Here is a 26,406-nt window from a genome sequence, read left to right on the forward strand (position 1 = left end):
CTGATATTGTTCCCTCCAAAATGTATCCTTTCTTGCTAGTTCCCTGTCCCTATAAATGTAGCTTTCCTCTCCCCAGTCTTTAGTCTTGTTGCTTTAATAAAGAAGTGTTACTAGAGAGCTGTCTCCAGCATGTTATATCAAGAGAGCTGAAATCACAAACCCCACGTCACAACAATTTCCTTGACATCCGATGGAAGGGCGTTCCACAGGGCAAGCGCCACTACCAAGAAGGCCCTCTGCCTGGTTCCCTCTAACCTTATTTCTCGCAGTCAGGGAACCGCCAGAAGGCTCTCGGAGCTGGACCTCAATGTCCGGGCTAAATGATGGGGGTGGAGACGCTCCTTCAGGTATACTGGGCTGAGGCCATTTGGGGCTTTAAAGGTGAGCACCACCACTTTGAATTGTGCTTGGAAACGTACTGGGATCCAATGTAGGTCTTTCAGGACCGGTGTTATATGGTCTCGTCGGCCACTCCCAGTCACCTGTCTAGCTGCCGCATAGACTGCAAAAGGCCATAATGTATCACAGAAAATTTTTCCTACGTGCATAGAGGCTTCTTGCAGGGCAAGGAGGCTGAAACAGTGTCTTCTTGCTCATGGGACATGCCTGATCTATGTCCATGCCTACTAGTTGACCACAGACAGATGTGAAACATGCATAAAACCCACTACACATAAGACAAACGGCAAAATGAATAGACCAAGCTCAATGTAAGAATTGCTCTCCATGACCCTTGGGGTCCCTTCCAAGTCTATGATTCTATGATTTTGTGTTTCTTGTATTGTACTTTTCTGTTGTGAATTGCCTTGAGAATAACTGAGGAAGGGCGGTATACAAGGTTAATAAATCAGCTTCAACAACATATGGTGAGGACAGGGTGCTGCACCGTGCAGATAGGCCTTTGACCTGATCCAGTGCCTGGACTTTTTCTAAGAGCCAGTGTGGTGTAGTGGTTAAGAGCGGTAGTCTCGTAATCTGGTGAACCGGGTTTGCGTCTCCGCTCCTCCACATGCAGCTGCTGGGTGACCTTGGGCTAGTCACACTTCTCTGAAGTCTCTCAGCCCCACTCATCTCACAGAGTGTTTGTTGTGGGGGAGGAAGGGAAAGGAGAATGTTAGCCGCTTTGAGACTCCATCGGGTAGTGATAAAGCGGGATATCAAATCCAAACTATTCTTCTTCTAAGGTTTTTGGCTAGTGTGAACTGGGCCCTAAGGACTCTCTCTGGCAGGACATGAATGACCTTTCCCTTCCGCTCCCTCCCCTCTTCCTGCAGGCCCTTATTTCAACCCTCGCTCCCGCCAGCGGATCCCGCGCGACCTCGCCATGTGCGTCACCCCCAGCGGCCAGTTCTACTGCTCCATGTGCAACGTTGGCGCCAGCGAGGAGGCCGAGTTCCGGCAGCACCTGGAGAGCAAGCAGCACAAGAGCAAAGTGTCAGAGCAGCGCTACAAGAACGAGATGGAGAACCTGGGCTACCTACAATGAGACGGCAATTCCCGCTGGCTCCATCCTTCCTCCCTCCCTCCCCTCCCCTCCCGCCAGCCCTGATGGAGGGAGCAACTTCTCTCGCCTGCCGCTTGCCGTTCGCCCTGCTTTTTCTGCTCCGTGCCTTAGGAGTTATGCTCTCCAGCGCTCTCTCTTCCTCTCTCTCTCTGTGTTTTAAAGCACCTACAAGGCCAGCGGCGAAATAGGTGACGCAAAAGGTTTTTTTTCCAGATTTCGCTGCCACTTGGCACATGAGTATGCGCTCCAGGGTGCCAAGTTCTCCGTGTTGTGTTTGCTCATTCGCTAAGGCTCAACCTTGCCTTCTTCCCCCTACCCCTATGCTCCCCTTTGCATGAGTCTTGGCCTGGGAAGCACCGGAGCCACAAACAGGCAGGGCGCAAGTTTCGCCCTTTTCTCTCTTCTTCTTCGTCTTCTTCTTCTTTGTTTTCGCCCTGCATTCCACTGCAGCTTCAGAAGGGGCAGTTTGGATGAGAGAAAAGCAGCCACAGTGCTGCGCCAGGAGTCCTAGCTCCGCGATGGCCGAGCGCACCCCTTGCAAACAGGAGGTCCTGGCTTTGAACCTGTGCACCTTCAGTTGCATCAAAGGCTCTTGGGTACCAGGGCTGCAGAAGACCTCTGCCCCAAGGCGTGGGCGAGATGTCGCCACTTAGAATTGCCAATACTGGGCTGGATGAGCCTGTAGAGACACAGTTGGTAGAAGACATCTTTGTCTGTTTACAAAGATTCTGCCGGTGGGCATAGAGAGGGAAAGCTAAAACTCTGCAGGGTAACTCGCTTAGAAAGTAGATATGGGGCCAGAGGTTTGTCTCTCCCCCTCCAAAGCTAGTAAAAACCTATTGTCCCCATGGCATTCTGTCACCCTTTCCTTTCATACCCATTGCCCTCCCCTCCTACAAAGTTGGAACCAGCCATTTTTAAAAAGGGGGTTGGCGTTCCAGGTGCGTTATTATTATTATTATTTTACAGCATCCAATTCAAATATGCAAAATGAAGTATGTGAATATCCCAGTTTCAGTTTATTGGGTTTACAAACCGTGAACATCAAATACAGTGCAGAGTTATCAAGACAATATTGTTGGGGGAAATGCCTGGGAAGGCCACCACCTTCCCAAGACACCGGGGCGTTTCTCTGATGGTCGCTCTCTGGCTCTAAATCTTCCTCAGTCCAGAGAGACCGGTGATAAGCGACCCCTCCCTCCTGAGAGGAGCACCTCGTCTTCTGCTATCTCATAGCAGAAGAGCCAGTGTGGTGTAGTGGTTAAGAGCAGTGGACTCGTAATCTGGTGAACCGGGTTCGCTTCCCCGCTCCTCCACATGCAGCTGCTGGGTGACCTTGGGCCAGTCACACTTCTCTGAAGTCTCTCAGCCCCACTCACCTCACCGAGTGTTTGTTGTGGGGGAGGAAGGGAAAGGAGAATGTTAGCCGCTTTGAGACTCATTTGGGTAGTGATAAAGCGGGATATCAAATCCAAGAAAGAATCAATCAGTAGCTCTAAACTACTTTATTTTACAGTCTATATACAAAGAATCCATCAGCATGTCTGTGCTCTCTCAGCCGCAGTACAGAACAGCATCACACACAGAAGTGAAACCAAAACTTCCAACAGTATTGAGACTTCCTGTCTCACGCTCTCAGACACTCACATGATATAAACAACATAGTGCTGCATACTGGAGCAGCACAGGTGGATAAAAATCCTAACGAATGTATTGGGGGTGGGGAGAGAAAGACAGACAATATGCATTCATGCAAATTGTGCCTTTTGAAAGGAGAATATAACAAAAGCCACAAGCAGTCAGAAATGGTTAAAAATTCAGGCGATTTTTGACGTGGAAGTAATATGAATTTGAGCCATTCCACTTGCAGAAGTGGGGTGTGTGTGTTTTGGAGCACACAGTTCCAAACTCCCTGGCAGTGGATTGGGCTGGCCTACCTAGCTTACATGTGACAAGAGGGCCCTAGTCATTTCAATACATGAAAGCCATTTTAAAGGTTCAGCATACTTTGAGAACACCTGGTGTCTTTTACTTTCCTTCATTTTCATAGCTGTGGATGAGTTTTATTTCACACATTTCATTTGTAATAATAATGATAATAATAATAATAATAGGAAAAATCAAAAGGATTTCCTCCGGATCGGAGGGTACTATCTCTTTTTAATTTATAAATTTCAAACATTTACAAATTTAATACAAAATACATACTTTCCCATTAATATGCATTTACCACTTGACTTCCCCTCCACCCCTCCATGGTTTCCCCATAATTTCTCATGTTGCTGCATATTTTGATTATTCTGTGTCCCATCCTTTCCGTTTATTCCCTAGTACATAGTATTTACTGCTGTTTTTCATTCAAATCCTACTTGCCTTTTTACGTGTTTGCAACAACTCTTCAAATATTCTACGAAAGGTTTCCAGACCACCTTATAGATGGCCTCTTCTTGATCCCTGATTTTCATAGTTACATTTGCCGGTTCGGCATATTCACTCAATTTATATGGAAGGGACTATTTCAATAAGCTCTAGAGGTGGAGGGTAGCCCTGAACAAGTCCATAATTTCACAGTGTGTGAGGCTGATGGCCATCAGCGATTGGAAGCATGGCGTTTGTGAGGTTTATGCGTTGCCAGCCATAGCCAATTGCTCAACTGGAAGCATCTGATCCTGGCTGCTAGAATAGCGACAGATAGCTGGGCAGCACCTCTTGTCTCAGGCAGGCTTGCAACCATCCTCTTCCTTCAGAAGTCTCATTGTTTAGGGGAGCTGGCATTCGCTTTTCTGACACACTACCAGCTGTGATTACATGCCTATTCAGCCGCTGAAGCACAGGAGTATCCAGATCCATCCTGTGACCTTCATGGATGGGTGAAACCACTCCTCAATTTTGTTGCTTAGCAGATTCATTTAACTGAGAAATCGAACAAGTGGGGTTTGGTGGGCAGGTCCAGTGGCAGAACATCTGCTTTGCATGCAAAAGGTCTCAGTTTTGACCCCTGACATCTCCCAGGTAGGACTGAGAAAAGAGTGCCTAAACCCCTTGAGAGCCACTGGAAACTTTGGTTTCCAGTTGTTTTGGGACTACGATTCCCATCATTTCTGACCACTGGTCCTGCTAGCTGGGGATGATGGGAGTTGTCGTCCAAAAACAGTTGGAGACCCAAGTTTGGGAAACCCAGATGTAGACAATACATGACCAATGGTCTGACTCTGTATAAGGCAGCTTCATGCATTAATATGAGTTGCCATGCTTTTGTTTCTTGAGTTCCCATGCATTGCTTTGGTGTTGTTGTTTAGTTGTTTAGTCGTGTCCGACTCTTCATGACCCCATGGACCAGAGCACGCCAAGCACTCCTGTCTTCCACTGCCTCCCACAGTTTGGTCAGACTCATGCTGGTAGCTTCGCGAACACTATCCAACCATCTCGCCCTCTGTTGTCCCCTTCTCCTTGTGCCTTCCATCTTTCCCAACATCAGGGTCTTTTCCAGGGAGTCTTCTCTTCTCATGAGGTGGCCAAAGTATTGGAGCCTCAGCTTCAGGATCTGTCCTTCCAGTGAGCACTCAGGGCTGATTTCCTTCAGAATGGATAGGTTTGATCTTCTTGCAGTCCATGGGACTCTCAAGAGTCTCCTCCAGCACCATAATTCAAAAGCATCAATTCTTCAGCGATCAGCCTTCTTTATGGTATTGCTTTGGTACTTCCCTTTAAATATTCTCTCTCTCTCAAAAGCCGTAAAAAGGTACATCTCAAGAGCCCAGGTGCTGGTCTGCACAAAACAAAAGGGACAGACTGGAATGTTAGAGCCGTGGACTTTACCACTTCAGTCTGCAGATGGGGGATTGCATTCTCGAATGCTCTCTGCCTCTAACCCCAGACTCCTTGCAGGCAGTAGACTTACACAACAAGAAGAAAGGCTCAGCGCAACACTCTGATGTGCTTTTCAAGTGTAAACAAACAAACAAACTTTCCCCTGCTGTGAAGTGGCACAGGCTCTGAATCCCACCGCTTAGATTTTTAAAATAATGTAAATTAAAAAAACCCTAGTGTGGCACAAAGCCCTGCCCATGCTCTTCTTTTGTATAGCTTTTTGACCTTCATGGAAAGAAAAATGCATTTTTGCCCACCCTCTTTTATTTATTTATTTATTTAGAGTTTTAGCCCTCTAGTTTTATGGATCCGGGCAGGCGGCAGGGTTTCCCCTTCCCAGTCCCCTGTTTCCACCATTCCTGTATGACCACTGTGAGGTAGGCACTAGACTTCAGAGCAGGAGAGTTGATGGCGCAATGAGAGAGCTGCCACTTCTGCAATCCTCTTGATTTCAGTGGGGAAGTGTTATGTAACGTACTGATTGCTAATTTGGCCAAGGGTATAGACAGTGTATTTCCGTGGGTATTTCCGTGTGCTGCTCTTGTTCACCAGAAGCGGCTTAGTCATGTTGGCCACATTACCCGGAAGCTGTCTACAGACAAACGCTGGCTCCCTCGGCCTATAGAGCGAGATGAGCGCGCAACCCCAGAGTCGGTCACGACTGGACCTAATGGTCAGGGGTCCCTTTACCTTTATAGACAGCCAGATCCTATTCATGTTGGTTCAGAAGCAAGTCCCAATGGGTTTGATGGGGCTTAAACTCTCAGATAAATGTGAAGAGGATTGTAACTTTAGAATGTTCATGGCTGGCTGAGATGGGAAGGTTATTTGGTTTGCCCATCCATCCATCCATCCGTCCTCGGCTGATGCTGCTGTTGGTTTTAACCCCTTTTTAATTGTTTTGAACAACCATGGCTTTCATAGCCTCAGGATTTGGGAGAAAGGGCCTTCGTGCCGTCTTGTTCTTTGCCCAATTTGTCTTCTGGTGTTCAGCTTTCCAAGAGGGCATGAGTGGTCTGTTACAATTGATCCCTGGTGGGGAGGAAGAGAATTTATATTTCATGAGATCCATACTACAGTGGATTCCATTCAGGAAAAGAGAGAGGAGACTGCATGAAACCAAACCTGAGAGCCCACTTGAATGGTAGAGATGAGCCAGAGACTGGTTTGTTTTTGTCTTGAAACTCTGTATTTTCAATTTGGGACAGCACATCTCTGTTCTGAAATATATGGTTTGCTGTTCTGAGAATAGCAGATCTTTTGCGCAGGCCCACCTGATGCTCTGAGCATCTTCTGTCTGGATGAATAAGGGTGGTGGTGGGAGAGGGAAGGGGAAAATAAGTGGTTTTCTTAATGGCCAGTAAATTGATTGATATTTGCTGCTACTAATCTGTGTATTTTTCTATTTATTTGGTCATGCTGACCACTAAGGAGCTAAAAGATATTTAAGCCTTTATCCTGTATGTTTCATTTAATGTTTGTGTCATTAACCTTGAAGGCATTCATATCATTCCTCTCTTTTTTTAAAAAAAGTTCTCACCTTACTAAATATTTATTATGTTGACATGTGCTTTTCCTCCCTGCTCTCCTCCCCCAATATGCGTGTTAGATGCAAAAATGAACTTTTCACACAGTAGAACCTCAGACGATATGAACCTCCAGAAATTGGAAAGGAATTGTCAAGCAAACATTCCCTGCTAATAGCAATCAGTCATTCAGGGTAGGAGTGATGTGGTTGCCCATGACTGAGGACCACTCATGATATCAGAACTTGTGATTTCATCCTCATGGGAAATGGTGGGGTAGAGTTGTTTTGACATTGCTGGTTTCCCCATGTGCGTATGCATATATCTGCCCATTCTCTCTTACAGCTCTTGACCATCTCACGTTGATCTCTTATTCAATATTACTTTTGCAGGCTTCCTTCATCTTGCCTCTGCAAAATAGAAAATAGTGTGGATTGGTATTCACATAGATCTTCCGTTTCATTGCTAGGGTAGGCAAGTGCTGTTGTGATGTTGGCTTTCTGATATCTGCAGTTAACAAACTGGGGGCCAGTTGCAAGAATGCATGACCCCTCCTTGTATCTCCTTCGACTCTCCTCCAGTTAAGTGACAACGAACTGCTTAACTGCTGTGAAGAGAGGTGGGGAATTTGCTGGAACTCTTGAGAAACGAGTGCATTCTCCCAAGGCTTGGACCCGGTCTCTTTAAATGCAGTTAACAAGGTCAACGTTGCATCTACAGTGGACCACAGATGCATCCTTGGAATCAATCTCAGGACCTGTCTCCATAACTGACCACACCTTGCAAGGATGCTTTATCAAATATATGAATGAATTGGGGGTGGGGCGAGGAGGAAGGAAATCTCTATGCCTTGTGCTTCGTGGGAAATAGTCCTGGTTGAGGTAAAACGCTATTCCATGTGGTCAGTTTGGGCAATTAATTGGAGGAGCGTGTGAATTGTGGGGTGTCTCCAATGGGGACAAGGTTGAGAAGTATTAGCATCCGTGGTTGCTGCCAGCCTTTGTTTGTATCATTGAGGGTCTGCTGCATTTGCCCGGTGGGTTTCTATGTCCGATTAATGGCTTCGGAGTCTTCAAATTGTGGTTCTGTGATGCACTGTACAACGTGAGCACAACAAAGCCATGTTATGCCACTTACAAGGCCATTATGCAGTGTCTGTAGAATTTGCACAGCGTTATAATAAAAGGTGTACCATTTTGGATTATGAGGGACGTTAATTGCCATGTTGTGTTGAAACCTGCCAAAAGTCACACGGATGGGCTTGCGTCTCATCCTTGCTGCACTGTTCTATTACTCATCAGAAGAGCCTCATGTTCCTTTTACTGCTTAGGGGGCTTGTTCACACATGCTTGCATCTTGCTGGTTCTCAGCTGCATGTGTGGACTGTGTCCACTGAAAAGTATCGTGTTCAAGTTGGCATCCGGGTTATGGAAGTTCGACATGCCAGTATTATTCTCAGTCACGCTGCTGAAATCAACAAACAGAGCTTGTGCCCTCTGAAGTTCCTCCAAATTCCCTGATGTGCTTGCCTAACAAAAACTCCTCTGGAGAGAAATGTGGGTCGTGAGATTTTGACTGTGATGCTTTGCTTACCTTAATGTAAACAAGGCACAGTCCATTTAAGCAAAACTGTAAAAGTTGTGCTATCCATACTAAGCTGTTTTTTTGGGGAAATTTTAACAAATTTTCTCCCTCAGAAAATTAAAAAACTTGTTACCTCTTCTGTTATGGCTTCGGTTACATGCAGAAAACAGTTCTGCCACATATCTGGCACCTGGTCCATAGCATTAATCTCCTTATCATAAGAGAGGAAGACAAGGTAGATATAGAAGTCTGTTCACACATTGTTCTAAACCAGAAAGGCAACACAACACTCTCCTTCTTGCCCTGTCTCCTCCCTCATGACTGGGAAAAGGAGTTTGGAAGCTTTTGCTTTTGGTTAACCATGGTTGGTTATGCCACCTGGAGAAACAAACCTTGGCTAATACTGGTCAATTTGTTGTTATGCTATGCATTTAGTGCTTTTATACTGTGAACCATCCTGCGATCTTTGGATGAAGGGCGGTACATCAGTGTAATAACTCATAACAATCATTTCAAAAGAGCCAATGCCAAACTGGTTTATGAAGCTGGCCTAGTGAAACTAAACCATAGATAGTGTCAGCCACATAGTAGAGTCCAGAAGATGCCCCAAACTAAAAGTGATAGCAAAACCTTCTGGCTGCTCAGGAGAGGGAGATCGTGTGAAGTCAAGGCTTGTTGTAGTTTATGCATGTCACACTAAACCATGGTTTAGCATGACATGCAAATGGGCCACTGTGTGTGTGTGTGCAACCACTTTGTAAACCATGGTTATTAACACTCTTGATCTTGCTGTGCCTATTTGTTGTCCTCATCAGCAGCTGATTTTTGGGAGTGGTCCATTACCATGTTTTTGGTTTTTGCTTCCCATTTCTCCGAAGGCTGTATCTCTTTTGCCCACCTCCCCATTATTACTGACTCTTAATGACCTTGTGAACAGGGTAATTAAAATACAGTGCCCCACCACCACCATTTCCCCCTTTCACCATGGTGGAGAGAATTGATTCAAAAACAGATTCCTGTTATGGTATAAATACACTGTGAGAATAAAAACAATTTAAGTGCTGCTTAGCAATAAATGTAGGACATGTCTTATGATGGTTTTGCCCAGGCAAAGCAGATTGCTTGTCATACATGTTGGAACTACTGTATATGTTATTTTGCTGCTGCTTCTTTTTTAATTAAAACAAAAAATCTTCTTTGTCTTGCTGTTTTGAATATTGTTGTCACGGCCTTGTTAAAATGCCTTTTCTTTTTGCATCCATGTTGACATGTCCGTCTCCATGCACAAGGACACTTTGGAAGGGAAGGGAAGTTTTCTAGTCACTGAGATGGAAAAAATACACCTTCCACCTGCAAAAATTAGTCCAATCCCCTGCAGTGCAGGAATCTTTTGCCCAAAGTGGGGCTTGAACCCACGACACTCGGAGATTAAAAGTTTCATGCTGTACCGGCTGAGCTATCCCACAGTGTATTCCAAGAGTGAAGGCCAGGCTCGTGAGAGACCTGCTCTTGCTAATTGTTGAAAATCTGCAGCAAGATGGGGGGGAAACGGCGATACTTTAAGAAGTGTCATAATACAGAGGGCCTTCCTAAGTTAGGAAACTAGTATTTGAGTGGTCTCCTAGTCAGTGGTGGATGGTCCCCATTGGGAATGGTGGGGCAGGAAGCAGCAGTAGACCGCCTGAACAAATGACACAGATCCACAGGCAGTGACCGGCCAAGCCAAATAATTAAGCTTTTATCTCCATGCTCCACCTTGTTCAGTCCTAGAAGGGCAAAACAGAGAGTAAGGAGGAGGCATCTAGGGTCACCTCCTGGACTGGTAGTAAGAAAGAAGGCAGGCGGTGGGGGCAGACTGAGTCTGGTGGGGCAGTGACCCATTTGCCTAATAGATCAGTCTCCACTGCTCCTATAAATCAAGACTCAATGAAAGACACTCTGATTCTCACTCGCATCCTGTGGAAGTCAAATCTAAATAAAATATCTAGGACTACAGTTCCCATCATTCCTGACTACTAGTCTGCTAGCTTGGGGTGATGGGAGTTGTAGTCCAAAAAGAATAAATGGCTTGAGACCCAAGTTTGGGAAACCCTGATGTAGGACTTGGGTCTTGTAACAAACAGCAGATAAAGCAACTAATTTGTGTCTGGGATGTGCCGCTTCAGATTGCGGAACGGTGACCACATGAGTAATTATTCCTCCAGATTCCTTTTACAGTCATACCTCGGGTTACGAACACTGCGGGTTGTGCGCTTCCGGGTTGCGGACTGCGCCGAACCTGGAAGTACCGGAACGGGTTACTTCTGGGTTTCGGCGCTCGCGCATGCGCAAATACACCAAGTCGCGTCATGCGCGTGTGCAGATGTGGTGCTTCAGGCTGCGAACTCTGTGGGTTGCGAATGTGCCTCCCACACAGATCACGTTCGCAATCCGAGGTATGACTGTACATAGAAAACTGGATTTGGGAAAGCAGTCATTCTTTCTTTCTGAGATACTAGTTTCCTGTGTGCATTTTTTAACAAATCCTGCACTCTGAAGTGGTATTGCCTAGAGGTGGGGGGAACCTTTGGCCCTGTAGATCAGTGTTCCCCAAACTTGGGTCTCCAGCTGTGTTTGGACTACAATTCCCACCATTCCTGACCACTGGTCCTGCTAGCTAGGGATCATGGGAGTTGTAGTCCAAAAACAGCTAGAGACCCAAGTTTGGGAAACATTGCTCTAGAATGCTGCTGAACTGCATCTCCCATCAGCCCCAGCAAAGCACAACCAATAGCTAGGGATGATGGGAATTGTAGTTCAGCAACATCTGAAGGGCCAAAAGTTCCCCACACCTGGTCTAGAGCCAGGTGGATTACTACATATCCTTTTTGTGAGAAGAAAGATTTCAGAAGCCATAATCCCCTCAGAAATGTTAAAACTCTAATGTTCTTTTTTGTGGGCTCCAGAGCCTTGCAGCAGATTAATCTTTCAGGAGATAGCACTTCTCCTCATTGAGAGCATCTGGTTAGCCATTGTCAGAACAGGATACTGGCCTAGAAGGGCCTTTGGCCTGATCCAGCCGGACTCTTCTTACGTTTATCAGGAATAGGCCTGGTTGATTGCAATGTGCGAATGGGGCCGGCTCTACCATTAGGCAGTGTGAGGCAACAAATGCTGGGAGACAGGGAACCACAGGGAGGTGTTGAAGGACAGAGTGCTGTGTGCCCTTCAATCTGCCCTGTGCCCTCAAGAGTTAGCCTGCTTCCCTCAGGTGGGGTGCAGGATATTGCCTCACCACAAGTGTTAAATTGAAGATTCAATTGCCACCCTGGTCAGCTTTTGTATATGGAAAGGGAGGAAGCACCATCTTGTCTTTTGCCTCAGGCAGCAAAATGTCTTGGGCTGGCCACTGGGTAGAATTTGTTTTACTTTGAACAACCACAGAAATGGCTTTGGGGGTTTTTTTGTATTCCTGAAAGGAATTGTATTGTGTGCAACTGTATTGTGTGCAAATCCTGAGGGAAATGTCTTTCAGCTGGAGACAACTTGTCTAGTCAGTCTTGGAATCTGGAAACTTTCTCCTTTCCTTCGTTTTAAAAAATTGCACTGATTTCTGCAGTCGGATAACTTTCTGTGTTATAAAATAAACCATCTTCTGCTCGCTGTTTCATGGCTTTGTTTTGCTGTCTCTGGCAATCCTTCATGCTGCTTTGCTATTTCAGTGGGTTTGCAGTCTTATTATTTATTTTCCTATTTATTTATTTAAAAGGCACCTGTAGCACTTTTCAGAGAAGACGGCATCTCAAAGAAAGCAGCTTACAATCAAGTAAAATATTTAACAATAAAACATTTAAAACACTTCAAATATCTAAGTACATCTAGAAAAACCCCAAACCGGCCTCTTAATTAACTTGCCAAGTCATTGCAAAGAAATTAGTATTTAAAGTCTGTTTAGGAAAGACTGGAGAAGGGGGTTGCCTCCTTATCACTTGGAATTGCATTCCATAATGGGGTGTACCTGCCAGCCTAATAAGTTTTCCTACAAAGAGGGAAACATTTTCAGAGAATTGTAGTTGGAAAGGACTCCCAAGGGAATGCAGGAATCATAGTTAAATAATCCCTGACAGATGGCCATCCAAACTCTGTTTAAGAGCTCCAATGAAGGCAAGTCCACCACCTTCTGAGGCAATCCATTCCACTGTCAAACAGCTCTTGCCATCAGAAAATGCTTCCGAATGTTTATAGTCAGTATCTCCTTTCTTGTAATTTGAATCCATTTCATTGGGTCCTCCCCTCTGGAGCAGCAGAAAACAAGCTCACTCCATCTTCCACATGACAAGCCTTTTCCATAGTCACTTGTGCATTGAAGAAAATGTTCATGTCTACTAAGGGCTGCTAATACTTTGAAGGGAGCGGGTGGCGCTGTAGACTAAACCACTGAGCCTCTTGGGCTTGCTGATCGGAAGGTCGCCGGTTCGAATCCGTGCGATGGGGTGAGCTCCCGTTGCTCTGTATCAACTTCTGCCAACATAGCAGTTTGCAAGCATGCCGGTGCAAGTAGATAAATAGGGACCACTGCAGCGGGAAGGTAAACAGCGTTTCTGTGTGCTCTGGCTTCCATGACAGTGTCCCGTTGTGCCAGAAGCAGTTTAGTCATGCCGGCCACATGACTCGGAAAGCTGTCTGTGGACAAACGCCAGCTCCCTTGGCCTGAAGTGAGATGAGCGTCTCTGGTTTTTCCCATTCTGTTGTTTCCCTCTATTTCTTTGCATTTCTCGTTTAAGAAGGCTCTCTTGTCTCTCCTTTTTTTGGAAATCTGCATTCAATTTCCTGTATCTTTCACTATCTCCCTCACATTTTGCTTGCCTTCTCTCCCCCGCTATTTGTAAGGCCTCGTTGGACAGCCACTTTGCTTTCTTGCATTTCCTTTTCATTGGGATGGTTTTCGTTGCTGCCTCCTGTGTAATGTTGCGAGCCTCCACCCATAGTTCTTCAGGCACTCTGTCCAGCAAATCTAAATCCTTAAACCTGTTCCTCACTTCCACTGTGTATTCATAAGGGATTTGATTTAGATTGTGCCTTACTGGCCCAGTGTTTTTTCTTCAGTTTAAGCTGGACCTTTGCTATAAGAAGCTGATGATCTCAGCCACAGTCAGCTCCAGATCTTGTTTTTACTGACTGTATAGAGCTTCACATGTCTACACATCGTTTATATACAATGCTACTCCTCCTCCCTTCCTGTTTGGTCTATTCCTTTTGAACAGGTTATAGCCCTCAATTCCTATATTCCAGTCACAAGTCTCATCCCACCTGGTCATATGTGCCATCCTGTATTAAAAGCTTCAGTTCATCTTGTTTGTTTTTCCATAGACAGCCAGAGATTATACTGGGCTTGCTGGACAAATATCGTCTCAATAAGGGACTCCTGCTAAGCTGCTGAGGAACCTCAGAATTCTGCTTGAAAACCACGTTGCCATGTCAACACTTGCTTATTTAAAGCCTTTGTATGCTGCCTCTCTGCCACTGGGGATCTCCTCCAGAGGAAGCTAACAACCATATTAAAACGCAGAAGGTCAAGTATTTAAGAAGCTGCAGGGGAAAAAAGAAATCAATTTATGAGGCGCTTAATTAAAGAAACTTCTCTAGGGACTAGTAGATGCTGCATCACAAGAAACACTAATTTCCCCATGTATTTTGACCCAACATTCATTACTGAGACAACTGCATTTTTGTTAATTGGGGTGACAGATAGACAAGCAGTGCTGGAGCCATGCAGGCTCCCCTCAGAAAGGAGTACGAAGGTGAAGGCACCACAACCAGGAAGGCCCTGTTGTGTATGAACATCTGATGCACTTTGGATATCATGTTGTTGTTTAGTCGTTTAGTCGTGTCCGACTCTTCGTGACCCCATGGACCAGAGCACGCCAGGCACTCCTGTCTTCCACTGCCTCCCGCAGTTTGGTCAGACTCATGCTGGCAGCTTCAAGAACACTGTTCAACCATCTTGTCCTCTGTCGTCCCCTTCTCCTTGTGCCCTCCATCTTTCCCAACATCAGGGTCTTTTCCAGGGAGTCTTCTCTTCTCTCTTTTTTTAAAAAGATTTTTATTAGTTTTACAAAAAAAATTTAAAACAATACAAACATATAAAAAGACATACAAACATGTATAGTTTCATACCCTTTTTTTTCCATAAACCTTGTTTCTCGGACTCCCCCATACCTCCCCCTTCTGTATCCCAATGTCCAAAGTTTTTCAGCAACTTCTAAATAGTTCTGTGAAACCTCTGTCCTCTTAAACTTTCCTTCATTCTAATCTTATATCGCTGTAGCCCTTTCTTTCTCAAAACCTCGACATTCTAACATTCATGCAATTTATAATAGTCCTTAAGGTAAACTTTAAACTTCTTCCATTCTTCTTCCGCCGTCTCCTTCCCCTGATCACGGATTCTGCCAGTCATCTCAGCCAATGTCATGTAGTCCATCACTTTCATCTGCCATTCTTCCAGGGTGGGTAGATCTTGTGTCTTCCAATACTTTGCGATAAGTATTCTTGCTGCTGTCGTGGCATACATAAAAAAGATTCTATCTTTCTTTGACACCAATTGACCAACAATGCCCAAGAGAAAGGCCTCTGGTTTCTCAGGGAAAGTACATTTAAGTACCTTTTTCATTTCGTTATATATCATTTCCCAGAAAGCCTTAATCTTCGGGCACGTCCACCAAAGGTGGTAAAAAGTACCTTCAGTTTCTTTACACTTCCAGCACTTATTGTCAGGCAAATGATAAATTTTTGCTAGCTTGACTGGGGTCATGTACCACCTATAGATCATTTTCATGATGTTTTCCTTTAAGGCATTACATGCCGTAAATTTTATACCGGTGTTCCACAACCATTCCCAGTCAGCGAACATAATGTTATGACCAATGTCCTGTGCCCACTTAATCATAGCCGATTTAACTGTTTCATCTTGTGTATTCCATTTCAGCAGCAAGTTATACATTCTTGACAGATTCTTGGTATTGGGTTCTAACAGTTCAGTTTCTAATTTTGATTTCTCCACCTGGAAGCCAATGGGAGTCTTCTCTTCTCATGAGGTGGCCAAAGTATTGGAGCCTCAGCTTCAGAATCTGTCCTTCCAGTGAGCACTCAGGGCTGATTTCCTTAAGAATTGATAGGTTTGATCTTCTTGCAGTCCATGGGACTCTCAAGAGTCTCCTCCAGCACCATAATTCAAAAGCATCAATTCTTCGGTGATCAGCCATCTTTCTGGGCTAATCTCAGCCGGGAAAAAGTGGCAGCACTAGAGGGATATATTTGGGGAAGGAGAAGTTCTGCCTATAGGAGCAAATTCTGTTTTGCATGCATGAGCTGTTGGGGAATGGTGATCTGTTCCCATTATCGCCAGAAAGAGAGGACCGATTTGCATGACATTTGGATATGCTAATTTATTTGCATAGGCACAAATTCAGAAATAATTACTATAGCTGAGATAAAGGTAAAGGTACCCCTGACCGTTAGGTCCAGTCACGGACGACTCTGGGGTTGCGGCGCTCATCTTGCTCTATAGGCCGAGGGAGCTGGTGTTTGTCCGTAGACAGCTTCCGGGTCATGTGGCCAGCATGACTAAGCCACTTCTGGCGAACCAGAGCAGTGCACGGAAATGCCGTTTACTTTCCCGCCAGAGCGGTACCTATTTATCTACTTGCACTTTGATGTGCTTTCAAACTGCTAGGTGGGCAGGAGCTGGGACCAAACAACGGGAGCTCACCCTGTTACGGGGATTCGAACTGCCGACCTTCTGATTGGCAAACCCTAGGCTCTGTGGTTTAGACCACCCACATTCCTATAGCTGAGATAGGGATACAATAGATCTCACTGTAGCTGTGAGAGGACTGTGACCAGGGGATCTCGTTGCTTTCCCAGTTGCAAACAGGCGATTTCATGGCCAGTGTTCTCCTTGCTTAGGGGCGTTCACACATTACACCCAATAAGTGCACCATCTGGGTAGCTGTGTACACAAATAGTTGAGTGGTATATTCATACGGTTATTCACATTTAGCATCCCCTAACTGTACAGTCTATGTACCTGGGTGTGCAATAGTTGAATTGTACAAATCAACAAGTGTACACTCTTCCCCACAAACACTTGTACATGTGTAGTGACAGCTTGTACCTGTGTTCAGGCTAATGTGTGAACATGCCTATTTTTATTTTATTTTATTTTAATTTCCTTACCTCCCTTCGTCTGTGACAGTTTACAATACAAAAACACATAACATAGTAACAAACCAAAACAATAAGTCTCTCCCCCCCCCCCCGTATTTATTCATTATCTTGTTATCTTTAAAACAGATTTGGAGAGGACAGTCCTTCAATCTGAGGACTTTCTCAGACAGAAGACTATCCTATGTAATATAGGCCACATGGCGACTAGTAAAGGTAAAGGGACCCCTGACCATTAGGTCCAGTCATGACCGACTCTGGGGTTGCGGTGCTCATCTCGCTTTATTGGCCGAGGGAGCCAGCGTACAGCTTCTGGGTCATGTGGCTAATATGACTAAGCCGCTTCTGGCAAACCAGAGCAGTGCATGGAAATGCCGTTTACCTTCCCGCCGGGGAGGTACCTATTTATCTACTTGCACTTTGACATGCTTTCAAACTGCTAGGTTGGCAGGAGCATGGGACTGAGCAACGGGAGCTCACCCCGTCGCGGGGATTCAAACCACCGACCTTCTGATTGGCAAGTCCTAGGCTCTGTGGTTTAGCCCATAGCTGTGGTGCCTTAACTACATACGCTTCAGGTTACAGACTCCACTAACCCAGAAATAGTACCTCAGGTTAAGAACTTTGCTTCAGGATGAGAACAGAAATTCTCTGTGGCGGTGCGGCAGCAGCGGGAGGCCCCATTAGCTAAAGTGGTGCTTCAGGATAAGAACAGTTTCAGGTTAAGAACGGACCTCTGGAACGAATTAAGTACTTAACCCTGAGGTACCACTGTATATTTCTTTAGAGACAGTGGTGGGGGACAAAACAAATTCTCAGAAGCCTTTGGTGGGCTTTATTGTATAGGTGACTTTTCGGATCCCTCTCCTCCTTGGTCACAAAACAGCCTATTTTCTCTCTCTTATAACACCATACCCTCCAACATTCCTCTGATGAAAATCGGGACATTTGATCTGGGGAATGCAAGGTGTTCCTGGCTGGGGGGGAAGCGTGTGTTTGTGAATGTGTGTGTGGGGGGGGAGAAAATACACATGTGTGCACTCTGTACATACTCAGAGATGCTACTGTCTCTTCATTACTTCGCATGTTACCAGATGAGACCCTGGCACTGGGCTCCAGTCCTCTGAAGGAGTGTATCCACCCCCATTGTTCTGACCAGACACTGAGGTCCAGCTCCGAGGGCCTTCTGGCGGTTCCCTCACTGTGAGAAGCCAAGTTACAGGGAACCAGGCAGAGGGCCTTCTCGGTAATGGCCCCTGCCCTGTGGAACACCCTCCCACCAGATGTCAAAGAGAAGAACAACAACCAGACTTTTAGAAGACATCTGAAGGCAGCCCTGTTTAGGAAAGCTTTTAATGTTTGATGGATTACTGTATTTTAATATTTTGTTCGAAGCCGCCCAGAGTGGCTGGGGAAGCCCAGCCAGATGGGCGGGGTATAAATAATACATCATTATTATTGTTGTTGTTGTTGTTGTTGTTGTTTCCCTCTCCCCCCCATGCTCTTCCCCATCTTGTTATCTGCTCAAGACTCACCCACTGCTGCTTCTGGCTCCAATCTGAACTGCGGCTCTTTTATATCCATGTCCCCTGCCTCTGCCTGTCTGGTTCCAGCTCCCATTGGTGCCCTGGCAAATGACATCATCACGCTGAGCCACCAAGCTCAGAGCCGGCCGCCATGTTGTGAAGGGCAGAGAGGCAGGATCCATGAGGATCGGAACCGAAGTACCCACCTTGGAGAGTCCAGCCCACTGTGTGGATGGCAGGTGAGCCTCAGGGTCTGTGTAGCCTCTACAATCTGGTGCCTGCTCTGTCACTTGCTGGGGCTGCGCTGTGGAGGGGGAACAAAGCCTTGAAATTGGGGTGCCCTGGTTTCAAGTCAGGAGCCATGGTTGTCAGGAGTTCAGCCTACACTCGAGTAGGACCCTGGCAGAGACACATGCCCGACTGGCATGTTCCCTCTCTCCTGGTCGATCAGGAGCTTCATAAGCTTTCTTCAGCTCAAACATCACCGTGACCGATGCCAACAGACACCGGCACACTTAAGGATCTGCATAGTTTGCACATCATGCGCATGGACAGACCTCAGCAACTCAGCATTTTGGCTAATCAACTTTATTTACATATAAACACACACGGAGCACTGCAACATGGCTCCATCTCTCTCTAGCATCAGACAGCAAAGAGAAAATGACAAAGGACAATAGTCCCACTTCACGGAACACAGTACAATGGTACCTCGGGTTAAGTACTTAATTCGTTCCGGAGGTCTGTTCTTAACCTGAAACTGTTCTTAACCTGAAGCACCACTTTAGCTAATGGGGCCTCCTGCTGCCGCCGCACGATTTCTGTTCTCATCCTGAAGCAAAGTTCTTAACCCGAGGTAATATTTCTGGGTTAGCAGAGTCTGTAACCTGAAGCGTATGTAACCCAAGGTACCACTGTAACACAAACATCCTGTCTTCATCACTTCCCACTCTGTGGAGTCAAAACATACCACGTCATGTGAAAGACAACTATCCCATGACTGCAGTCACGGAGCAGGAATTCTAACAGTGATAGCTTTACCAATTTCGGGATCGTCCTGGCAAAACCATGGCAGTTGAAGGGTATGCAACAGTAGAACTCATGAAGCTGGATGTTGGCAGATTCAGGATAGATAAATTACTTCATGCAGCACAAAGGTAATTTATGGAACTCTCTTCAGCAGGAAGCAATGATAGCCGCCAATTTGGATGGCTTTGAAAGGGAGCTGGAAAATTCATGGAGGATAATGCTACTAGCCATAATGTTTGTCTGTCATGATCAGAGGCAGTGATGTTTCTAAATAGCAGTTGCTGGTTACTTCTCTGAATTGTATTTTCGCAGTGTATTTGGTTTAATTTTGTATCGATGTTAGCTACATTCACCATCGATCTGATGCAAAAGCAGAATACAGTTCTTTGAAAGGAAACTAGGGAAATGCAACACCAAACATTCCCCCGCAACCCAATTACTCAGTCTCTCGCATACATACAATACTTTGTCCTGTCAGTTCTCACAAATAAACAGTGCTTTCCCCAAGAGTGGTGTTGCAATGTTACATTTCCATTGTAGATTTAGTGGGTTTTAACTGCAATTCCCAATGTACTGGTTAAATTAGCAAGGTGAAACTCCTTTAATTTAGCTTGTTATGCTTCCAATGTGCAGGCTGTGAGCCTTCATTTATTTTTCCTTCCCTCCAATTTAACCTCTATTGATTCTCCTCCCAGTTTTTAGGTAATTAGAAAAGGTCTTATTCCCCCTCCCCCACACGAAATCTAATTATAGCATGTTGTTTTTGCTAAGTAAACAGGCTCTAAATCAATCTAATAAGATATTAGGCAAACATAATAAAAGCCCTTTTGCTAATTAGGCTTATTAGTGTCAGCATTAAAAAAAGCCTTTCTTGTCCTAATACAAACAAGATAAAAGAGATAATCCTTCCAATCAAATTAGGAAAGGGAAAGCTTCAAAGTACATCACTTCATTAACCCCCCCCCCCAATCCCAACAACAACTACCCCAAAAACAAATATTGGTCAAAGGACAGGGTGTCTTTGATGTTCAATTGTTGGCACTTCCCTGTGTTCTAGTCATCGGATTGTAAAGTAATGATAGGGATGATTCAGACCCCCCCCCCAATATTTAGCATGAATAGTGGAGTTTAGGCTATAGGGCAGAAATGGGCTTGCTGCTTGGATTTCCTGTAGCTCTCGGCCTAATTTCAGGCAGGTGAGGAAGAGGAGGAGGCAGTGGCGGACCCTGAGCTCTCAAATGTCAGTGGTGCCCTGTACAATGCCAAAATTCAGCACCCCTCATCTCTCATGCTCCATTCTAGATAAAAATTGTGCTGCCCCAATCTTCTTCTTCTTTGGTGATCACTCGTAGCCGAGTAAGATTGTCTTCCATAAACACGGTTTTAACAGTGAGTCCGTAATGACTGTGGAGGCCAATTCTGAATCCACACGTCCTTCCAAAGTGAGGACATAGGTTTCCAGGCGGGAACTGATTACGGTGAGGGTTTGCCAAGCGTGCCTTCCTCTTAGCACGTTTCTCCCTTTCGTCCTGAGTTCGAACGTCTTCAAAGCCCATGACACCTTTGGTAAAGGCTGTTCTCCAGTTGGAGCACTCACAGGCCAGTGTTTCCCAGTTGTCAGTCTTTATACAACTTTTTTTTTTATTTGCCTTGAGAGAGTCATCAAGCCACTTTTGTTGACCACCAGCAGTATGCTTTCCATTTTTAAGTTTGGAATAGAGTAGTTGCTTTGGAAGACGATCATCAGGCACCCACACAACAGGACCAGTCCAATGAAGTTGATGTTGAAGAATCATTGCTTCAGCACTGGTGATCTTGGCTTCTTCCAGTTTGCTGGTATTAGTTTGCCTGTCTTCCCACCGTTGATGGAATCTTTCGAGGAGTTGGCGATGGCGTTTATCAGTGGTGGTGTCTCCATAGCACCCCCGAGGCTCTGCACTCGGTGCGACCAAACCAGTCATGCTCCCCTAAATCTGCCTCTGGAAGAAGAATGGGGTGGCACGCGCGCACACACACACACAGAGAGAGAGAGAGAGAGGAGAGCACTCAGCTGCAGAGCATGCAGAAGATCTCAGATTGAATGCCTGGCACATCCAGTTAGGGTTGCCTGGAACCCAGGAGAGTCAAAGACTAGACAATCCTGATCTAGGAGGTCCAACGACCTGACTTCCTATGTTCCTATGGATGCTCCTGACCACCACCTGTGGGAATGCAGCTCTCAACAGAAAAAAGATCCCCCAATTTTGCTGTAGAGCTGCGGGGGGGTTCACAACCTTTTTTTACCTCATAAACAGATGTGTAAACTGGTGCATGTGTTACACATAAACAGATGTGTAAACTGTAGTTTGTTAAGGGTGCTGGGAATTGTAGCTCTGTGATGGGCAGTCCACAGAATGCAGTGTATGATGAGCTTGCAGCCAGTATAAAGTCAGAAAACTGCATCCTGTGACCAGAAGTCAGGGTACCTCTCTTAGAGAGCCTCAAGCCCTTTTTATTCATTGAAGTCTGCTCCTTTTCATTTCATATCTTCCTGGCAACTTTTAAACTTTTGGCAGTCTCACCTCCAGTCACCCGGTGGCAGAAGAATTTAATTTCAGTCAAAAAATGAATGTGACTCGTATAAGAAGCCGTATCCTTTCAGCGAATTTAATTTGATAATATAACTCGCCTCGCCGTTCTTGCCACCGAAGCATTGTGCATCAACTGGCAATCTATGCAGATAATAAAAACGGGGTCCAAGAGCAAAGGAAATGAAACTGAACACAATGCTGTTACATCGGTAGCTTCGGGGTAGCGGAAACAGGGTCAGAGTTGGGATCCTGCATTTTGCACTCTGAATAGGACATTCCTGCGTACCTATAAATGGTGTTTTTTATCTTCTGCAAATGCACCGTTTGCTGAGTCATGTTCAGCTGTGTTGTGGCAAAGGCTCCTGATCTTAGTAGCTGGTTTCACTGGGGGCGGCCCTACCATTGGACAAGGTGAGGTGGCAGCAGGAGCATAGTGGCAAATTCAAAAGCGCAGAGGCACTTCTTGATTGTCACCGCAACACCCCCTCTGAGCTGTGCCCCCCTTTAAGGTTATACAAACTTCTGGTTAGGGATGCGCTGCAATGCAGATCGCCACGTGCTATATTTAAGTCGGATCTGCTATTTTCTGTACACATGCATGGGCAAATGATTCGGAGTGCTCTAATATCCTTTTTCAGAGTGACTTAGGTTTCTTAGCTAATGGAAACAGCTGCAGGGAATTGGTTAAAATGAAGCTTTGTTGTAGAGCAGGCACCCCCAACCTGCGGCCCGCCAGATGTTTTGACCTACAACTCCCATGATCCCTAGCTAACAGGACCAGTGGTCAGGGATGATGGGAATTGTAGTCCAAAACATCTGGAGGGCTGAAGGTTGGGGATGCCTGTTGTAGAGGTATGAGTTTTGAAATATGAAGTATGGGTCACATTTGCATGTCACAAGTCAGGGTTTCATGGCAGGCACGATGGCTATGTTCTGCCTCCACTTGCGGAATCATGTGTGGGGAGAGTGTCTTAGATAGCATCTGGTTAGTCATTGTCAGATGCCTTTGGCCTGATCCAGCCGGACTCTTTTTACGTTTATCAGGAATAGGCCTGGTTGATTGCAATGTGCGAATGGGGCCGGCTCTACCATTAGGCAGTGTGAGGCAACAAATGCTGGGAGACAGGGAACCACAAGGAGGTGTTGAAGGACAGAGTGCTGTGTGCCCTTCAATCTGCCCTGTGCCCTCAAGAGTTAGCCTGCTTCCCTCAGGTGGGGTGGAGAATACTGCCTCACCACAAGTGTTAAATTGAAGATTCGATTGCCAGCCTGGTCAGCTTTTGTATATGGAAAGGGAGGAAGGACCATCTTGTCTTTTGCCTCAGGCAGCAAAATGTCTTGGGCTGGCCTGGTCACCTTTTGTATATGGAAACTGAATATGGAAACTGTGCTTTCCTTAAACTTCTATTGTACATTGCACAACTTGCCCAGCATTCTCTTGAAAGTGGAAGCACCTTGTTGCTTTCGTTGTTCCTTAGCTTTGGAGCACACAAGACAATTCTCTGCTGTTATCTGCCTTCTCCAGAGTGATCCTAGGAGCCCATCCTCAGTGGCTCACTCACTTCCTTTTAGTCTGGTTAGCTCCCATCAGTACAATGGGTGAAAAGATTTCTCTGTGGCTAAAATACTCCTTGCATGCTGATTTGGTGGCTATAGGATGCTGGAGACAGGGACCCAGATGCAGAAAATAGCAATGGGTCTTTGACCCCCATCAACCCCGGACCATTACACCTCTGGGTGGCAGGTCAATAAAGGACAGTCAATGGTCAGTTTTTTCAAATTATTACTAGTTTTTACGATGAAGGTGAGAATTTGGATTTCCTGGTTCAGAGAACAAAATGTCTTGGGCTGCTTTGATTAATATGCATTCTTCTTTTTTAAAAAATAATATGTTTTATTATTGAAGTACAAGTTTGTATATTGAGGCACGACAAAACAAATAACAAAGCCAAATGTTGATAAGAAAGCATATTTTTAGTTTGAGCCTCGGGGCTGAAAGTAGGCAAGATTTTTTTTTATAAAAAAGTAATTGTATTTCTGTCTTTTTGAATTATGTTTTTAAAAAGCACCAGTGTAGGAAGATAGGATTGGATTGGGAACATGTTGTGTGAATGTGTAGCCAATTTTCCTGATGAAAATTGCCCGTTGTAAATGTTCTTTGCTCCAGAGGAAAAACACATGGGTTCAAAGGAGCACCTTTGAGAGTGTATGTGTAATTTTCAGCAGGAAAAGAGAAGGATTAAGCCCCCCCCTACCCTGAATCCTAGTCCCTTCACAGATGCCATTAAGAAAAAGGGAGTGCAAAATGACAGAGGAAATCATTAGTTGACATTGTGGTGGGCCTGTACTGCTCACCTGACCTCCCTCTGGTTGAGTTGCTGCAGCATATTGGGATAGACGGGTGGGGTGGGGTGTGCAAGGTGCTGGTGAGGTCAACCTGGGAGTAAATGCTACTGGATGCAATCACACAGTTCATATACAGTTATACCTTGGGTTACAGAAGCTTCAGGTTGCGTTACAGACTGCCGAAACCCAGAAGTACCCGAACAAGTTACTTCCGGGTTTTGGTGGTCGCGCATGCGCTAAATCGCACTTTGCACATGCGCAGATGCGCCACTGCTGGTTTTAGACGCTGCGGGTTGTGAACGTGCATCTCACACGGGTCACGTTCAGAACCCTGCCACTGGGAATGGCCACCGAGACCACATAATACTGGTCCTGAAAGACCTACATTGGCTCCCAGTACATTTCCGAGCACAATTCAAAGTGTTGGTGCTGACCTTTAAAGCCCTAAACAGCCTTGGCCCAGTATACCTGAAGGAGCGTCTCCACCACCATCATTCAGCCCGGACACTGAGGTCCAGCGCCGAGGGCCTTCTGGCGGTTCCCTTACTGCGAGATGTGAGTTACAGGAAACCAGGCACAGGGCCTTCTTGGTAGTGGCGCCCACCCTGTGGAACGTCTTCCCATCAGATGTCAAGGAAATAAACAACTACCAGACTTTTAGAAGGCATCTGAAGGCAGCCCTGTTGAGGGAAGTTTTTAATGTTTAATGTTTTATTGTATTTTTAATATTTTGTTGGAAGCCGCCCAGAGTGGCTGGGGAAACCCAGCCAAATGGGCAGGGTATAAATAATAAATTATTATTACTATTATACAGTATTATTATTCTTACCTGTTCAGGAGTACATTCATTTGTTCTTGCTTCCTGAGTTCCAGGGTCAAATTTGGACACTGAAAACAGATGCTGGTCTAAGATTTGGGACTCAGCTACATTAGTTAAAAAACAGTGATTTGAAGGCATTCTAAACACACAACACCAGATGGCGCCAGAGAGCACAAAACCTTTCTATGGCATTTTTACATAGGGTCTTTCACCCCTTTTGTTATAACAATTTAATTTCTGACTTATTTATAGTGTTCCCCCCACCCCCCAGTGTGTAGACCTACCCTTGGTTACACCCTGGTTTCTTATGTTATTTGCTCCCACCTTTTCCTCCTGGGAAGTCAGCTTCTAATAGAAATCCTTTTAGAGGCCTGGATCCTTCAGTTTCAGGCACTTTCCCCTCACACTTGGGTCCCCAGCATAGCTGTCAACGTTTCTCGTTTTTAAAGGGAAATTCTCTTATTCCGAATAGGATTCCTCACAAGAAAAGGGAAAAGTTGACAGCTATGATCCCCAGCTGTTGTTGGACTACAAAGCTACTTCTGACATCAGGAGGAGGTGGTGTTGCGGGCTTCACGCCCCCAACACGTGCGCGGAGGCTGGCTTCCAGCCTCCGCGTGATCAGGGGAATCCTCGGGCCGCGTCATCCCCTGAGCCAGCCAATCGGCTGACTCGGGGGTGTGGCTCGCCCCATTTAAGGCGAGCGCGGCCCCAGGATCTCCCTCTTTGGTCTGCAAAGCTGCAGTGGTTTGCCACTCGCCCGCCCTTTAAGGTTCCCCTTCTGACCTTGCTATGGACCTCGGTTGGTCGCCGTTAAGGGGCCTGTTAGGAATTTTTTCCCCTTGGCAAATTGGCGCCGGCCATTTGGTTTTTCGCCTACCTCGTAGCAAATCGTCACAACTTCCTTGGTTTTGGCGGTTAGGCATTGGTAGGGATATTGTTATGTAGATGTGTTGCGCCATCACCTCCCCCAAATATTGAAGGGTAGTCCGGTAAAGGATTCCGGGGGGCGTTGCCTCGTCTGAAGCCTATGGAGGCCAGGGCCTAAAGCATGCCCCCGATCAGTGACCCCGGGGGAGTCCCTAGTTGATGTGCATCAGCAGGGCTCCCCCTGCTGGTGTTAACCCTTCCTGGTCTTCAAGCAAACAGGCTGAAGCCGGATAGTCGGATAGGACCAATGCCTAAGCCAATACCGCTCTTTACCTGTAACCAATAAAGTTGTGGCCAATTTTAGCCCATTAACCTAAAACAATGGTGTCATATGTCGTTATTTCTCCTGGTGGGAGGTGGGAACTTGCCACGCAACTCTCATCTTCCATGACCATTGATCCTGATAGACCCAAGTTTGAGAAACACAGGATCTGTAACGCATTTGTACAGAGCAGGATCTAAATCACCACGAAGATGTAAGAATTCGTTTTCCAGCAGC

General features: G+C 45.8%; 1 protein-coding gene across 2 annotated transcripts in view; it reads left to right on the forward strand.

The window, feature by feature from the left end:
• ZMAT3 (zinc finger matrin-type 3) overlaps positions 1-26,406 on the forward strand; it is a 327,537-nt gene that overhangs the window by 23,297 nt on the left and 277,834 nt on the right. The window contains exon 6 of one of the 2 annotated variants that reach the window (XR_014007079.1): positions 1,275-2,721. Coding sequence is in view for 1 of the 2 variants with exons in the window: in XM_081190643.1 (XP_081046769.1) it covers positions 1,275-1,486 (212 nt within the window). In the remaining variant the exon portion in view is untranslated. Of the gene's footprint in view, positions 1-1,274; positions 9,700-26,406 lie in introns of those variants that run through there. The other variant, XM_081190643.1, reaches the window with a different exon arrangement.

Source organism: Podarcis bocagei, assembly GCF_964188305.1.
Source record: "Podarcis bocagei genome assembly, chromosome: 4".
NCBI classification, from domain to species: Eukaryota; Metazoa; Chordata; class Lepidosauria; order Squamata; family Lacertidae; genus Podarcis; species Podarcis bocagei.